General features: G+C 39.8%; 1 protein-coding gene across 1 annotated transcript in view; it reads left to right on the top strand.

Moving 5' to 3' along the window:
* The window catches only part of agap2 (ArfGAP with GTPase domain, ankyrin repeat and PH domain 2), a gene marked incomplete in the record, with an annotated part of 124,705 nt that overhangs the window by 12,966 nt on the left and 106,739 nt on the right, over window positions 1-5,000 (top strand). The window contains 3 exon segments of the mRNA XM_037683780.1: window positions 2,638-2,773; window positions 4,207-4,341; window positions 4,490-4,608. Of these exon segments, the coding sequence (XP_037539708.1) occupies window positions 2,638-2,773; window positions 4,207-4,341; window positions 4,490-4,608 (390 nt within the window).

The following is a 5,000-nucleotide window of genomic DNA, read 5'->3' as shown; positions in this document are numbered from 1 at the left end:
CACCTTTTAGCATCGTTTAGCATTTTAGCACCAACATAACTGGTTTGTTCCACTTTGGAGTAAGCTGTTGTGGGAAGAATTAGTTTTGTGTTGTGTGTTTCCTTGACTGACGAAGCCTTCTGGATGGAAGGTGAAACGTTTCAGCATGAAAAAAAAAAAAAAAAAAAACTGTCCAGATGACCTGACTGAAAAATGTTGGATTGTATACCTGGATTACTGAACATGGACTTTATTGTTAAACTGGGTTTCTTTTTCAGAAACAGATCCTGTCTAACCCTGAATGTTAGGAAACACCTTGTATCTGTGACTTTCCTTCCCTCCATTGATCACGGTGACATTATTTACATGAACGCTCCTACAAGAACCCTGCAGATGTTGGATGCTGTCTGTCATGGTGCACTAAGATTCATAACTGGCTGATTATCGTACCCACCACTGCACCCAGTATTCACTGGTTAACTGGACATCATTAACTTCACACAGACTCTCCCACTTGTAGATGAACATATATCTGTGATATATTCATAAATTAAACGGATTCATTCATTTTTCTGGACTGAATAATATCGTGCATTGAATTATTAAATGTGACGTGAGACGTTAATTTTCTTTGACCCATCAGATGAATGCGGTCATTTATTAACAGAATCAAAGTTTAACATCAAACATTTACATCAATTTGGCAAATTGATTTCAACAACAACATAGCTTAGTTAGCAAGCTTTACAATTAGGAAACCATACGGCCATGGTTTCCTTGTTGCTTTACAACAGACATTTCTGAAAATATCTGGATGAATTACTGGCAAGATAGAAGAGTTTTAAAGATGGGAAATTGAGGAGTTAGGTGGAGAGAAAATGTGTGTGAAGGAAAATGTGTCGGTATAAGAACGGCACTCTCCATTCAAACCCAGTTCCACCTCGGTACGCTTCAGTAGGAAATCGACTCGTTACCTCTCTGAAGATGAATCAGCTGGTACGGAGTTCCATTTAACGCTACCATTTCCAGCGTCTCCGTAGGATGGTTGGGAAACGTCCGGAGTAGTGACGGTACTTCGTTCGACACACGTTCACCTCCCGGGTGGGCTCACATGAGCTGTGAGTCCGTCAGAGTTCCACTCAGATGTGGAAGATTGCATAATTCCCACAACACTCGGAAGAACTTCGGATCATGTCTGGAACCTCCTGTTCTCTCCAGCACTTTTCTGTTCGGTTCTGCTCTCCGAACTGAACTGCTCTCCCACCGCACTCTGGAACTAGGAAGTGTCGACATTTAAAGAGTTCTGTTTCCGGTTCATTTGGGAAGTCCTGATTGGCTGAAAGAGCTAATCAGGGGTGTGTTTTTGTGACGTAAGAGGTCACTAGAAGTCAGAAAAACAGAAAAAATGTTTTGGAACAGACAGAAAATGTTTTTGAGACAGACAAGAGAAATGTTTAGGCAAGTTGGGAGGAAACAGGTGCCAGCTTCTCTATTTACGTCTGAGAGGATTTAAAAACATGACAGTTCGTTCCAACAAACTTGTTTGCGTTTGTCTCCAACATTTGACCGACATCACAACTTGCTCATTTCAGACAGAAAATCAGAAAATGCATAATTACTCTGTAACACATTTTAACTTGATCTCTACTTTGAATGAGGATTAAAAAATCATTAATACTGTTTCACAGTTGATTTAAAATAAGTAGTTCACTTCAACATTTAAAAATGGTTTGAACTAAACGCACTTTGATTATCAAGACATTTGTAAAATAGTAATGATAATAAAAAGAGAGTGTTCTTTCAATTGATCAGTGCAGGACACACTTAGAAAGTCTCTGGATGAACTTAATTTTGTGTTTCTGGACTCAAATCAATGAAATACAGTTCTTGTCCCAGGAAGGCCCTCAAGGTCAGGATTTGACCTGAGGCTTAGTTCACTACACACTGGTACATTTTCATCTTTAAATCACTTCTTGGTCTGTTGCCTTCATACATCTCCTCCTACATGTCTCTGTGTGAGTGCAGCTATTGTTAGACTGATGGTAACTCTGAATTGTTCCTAGATGTGAGTGAGAGAGTGAATGGTTGTTTGTCTCATTTGTCTCTATGTGTCCCTGTGATGGACTGGAGACCTGTCCAGGGTGTCCCCTGACTCCTGCACAGTGACTGCTGGACATGAGCACCAGTGACCCCTGCTATCCGAAAAGGAAGAAGCAGGTGAAGATAATGGATGGATGGATGAGTTTAGCCACTGTGCCGTTATAAATGTATACTTCTCAGTAGCCTAGTACATCCTCCATAGTAAGGCTCAGATGTTCCAACTTTTCACCAGCCTTGAAGCAACGTTACCTTCTTGAATCTGGAGCGGTAAGAAAGTCTCAGAAGTAATATTTACTGACAAACTGATCTGTGATCAGCTCATGTCGACTGATCCGTGCACAGAAGTCGATTTGTGCACCTGTATTCACATGCGCAGAATATTCCTACATGTGCAATTTGAAAAACTGTACATTCTGAATCTTAAAGTACACATTTGTAAAACTTGTAGTACACCTGTGGATTTTAATGTACACATTCAAAACTTGCATGCTTGTGTGACAACACGTGGGATTAATTTAGCTTCGTACTTTAATGTCTCTCTCTGCTTTGTGGTTCCAGTTTTGTAGCTGGGTTGATGCAGTGATCCTGGTTTTTAGTCTGGAAAACGAGGCCAGTTTCCAGGAGCTGTACCAGCTCTATAGCCAGCTCGGTGCACACCGCTCTGACATCCCAGTCATCGTTGTCGGCACCCAAGGTATGCACGGACATCACAAGATTAGGGATTTACGTATTCTGAAATTACGCCTTTTTCAGTTGATGTTAAATCAACACTTCTGTAAAACTTTCCAAACTAGTTCAAACAACGAGCTTACAACTTTTTTATTTTATTTTATTTGATCAAACAATGTTTCTTTGATGCCTTAATGAGTGAAATGTGCCAGTTTTGAGTCGTAAGTTATTTCAGGACATGAAACTCAGTCTCATGCTGGACAGTTTGTCCAGAATTAATTTCCTTTATTTCACGGATGATAACGCTGTACACTTTTCTTTCTCAAGAAAACTAAATTGGATGAGTTTGTTTATATGTTGTAACCTATTTTAAAATGACCTGACTGAAACCCAAACAAATCCCGAAGTAAAAACAACTTACCTGTCTAAATGTAGAATTAAATCCTACTTACTGGGTGCTCATCTGTTTCTTACGGGACACATTCCTGGTACTTTTTCAGTATGTACTTGGTACTAACAGTGTACTTACCAGGTTCTCAAAGCATACGTACTGTAGCTGGTATTTACAGGGTACAAGTAACAGTGTACTTACTGGATACTTACCGAGTACATACCAGCACATAATGGGAATTTACCTGGTACACACCTGGAACCAGGTATACACCTTGTAAGAATGTTTTTGGTATATATTGGGCTATATTATTTATTGATGGCTAATTAAGTATGAAAACTTGCCAAAGAAAATACAAAAAAGACAGTTTTTAACATAAATTAAAGCACATAATAAATCGTCTGACGTGTTAACAGTGTGTCGTCTGGTTCTCCATCCCGGTCCTTGAGAAGGGGGAAGGCAGGAACTGACAACATCTCAGAGAAAAATGCAGTAATCAGCACCAGGAGCATGATTCTGTATAAATGAGGTTAAACAGCTGATGCAGACAGAAGTCTGAATTAAACAAGCGTTTCTATCAGAATATTTCATATGGTTTCATTTTGATAAATCTTGGACAAGCCGTGTAGTGTTTCAAGAAAATTAAAGTGACACTCTTGACTATGGCTGAGATGTTAGAAGAGCTGCTGGAAACTCCTGTAGAAGTCTGTATGTTCTACAAAAATAGAAGATACAGTTTGAATGAAAATGTGTTTAGGCCTTGATGTTTTTGAAACAACTTTTGGGGGGACACATATATAGAACATATATATATATTATAGACCTGTTGTCTCCACCTGCTCTCATTGTTGAAAATTAGTCACGGGATCAGTATTATTTTTTCAGGGGCAATATCAAATTCATGAACAGGAAAGGAGTGGGACTTAGAAACGTGTCCTGGAACCAGCCTGCAGGGAAGCTGGTCCTGCTCAGGCTTCAATTTCTGGCTTCTTGTTCTAAATAGTTTTGTTCACATTGGGCCGTCTTTTTCACTCTGGTGTAAAGTTCCCTCTAACTCTTTTGTTCAGATAAAATAAGCAGCACCAACCCTCGTGTAATTGAAGATCAGAGAGCCAGACAGTTGTGTATTGATGTGCGCCACTCGTTGTTTTATGAGACCTGCGCCACCTACGGCTTCAACGTGGACAGAGTGTTTTCAGAGGGTGAGTTGTATCAGTGCTGTCGTAAATTAAGAAATAAGGGATCGCCAAAAGGATTAAGTATCCCATTAAAGCAAACATAAATAATTAAAAGTGTATTTTTATTGTTAGTAAGTTGAGTGAAAAGTTGAATAAGTACTGTGTTTTTCAGCTGCCCAGAAAATTGTGGTGCAAAGGAAACATGCAGCACTGCAGGCATGCAAGTCTCTGCCCAACTCCCCCAGCCACTCTGGAGGCTCCACACCTGGGTCAGCTTCATTCCCTGGACAGGTACCACATCCAAACTGACGAGCCTTTTAAACAGAATCACAACAAACACATTTGACTGCAGCTACCGTCAGACTCCAGTGTAAATAGTCTGTGACCCTGTAGCGAACAGAGCGCACGGAATAAGTTGTGACAGCACACTCTGTTTACAGAATACGGATGCTATTCTTGCTAGCATGTTGTGTAATCTCACCTTTTACATTTGAGCTTGCCACTTCCTGTCCACACCATCACAGAATAATATTCCTAAAACGGCAACGATGAACTAAAAGTAGAAAACTCAAATATAAATACCATTGCAATAGTATGAATACAACCTGAACCCAATGTTGGTGTTGCTGTAAAATCTCAGTCTTCCAGGACTTGGTCAATCTAATATACTGTATATGTGTGTA

The sequence above is a fragment of the Nematolebias whitei genome, chromosome 11, assembly GCF_014905685.2.
Source record: "Nematolebias whitei isolate Nwh7 chromosome 11, NemWhi1, whole genome shotgun sequence".
In the NCBI taxonomy this organism is placed as follows: domain Eukaryota; kingdom Metazoa; phylum Chordata; class Actinopteri; order Cyprinodontiformes; family Rivulidae; genus Nematolebias; species Nematolebias whitei.
This window is presented reverse-complemented; position numbering and strand designations above follow the sequence as displayed.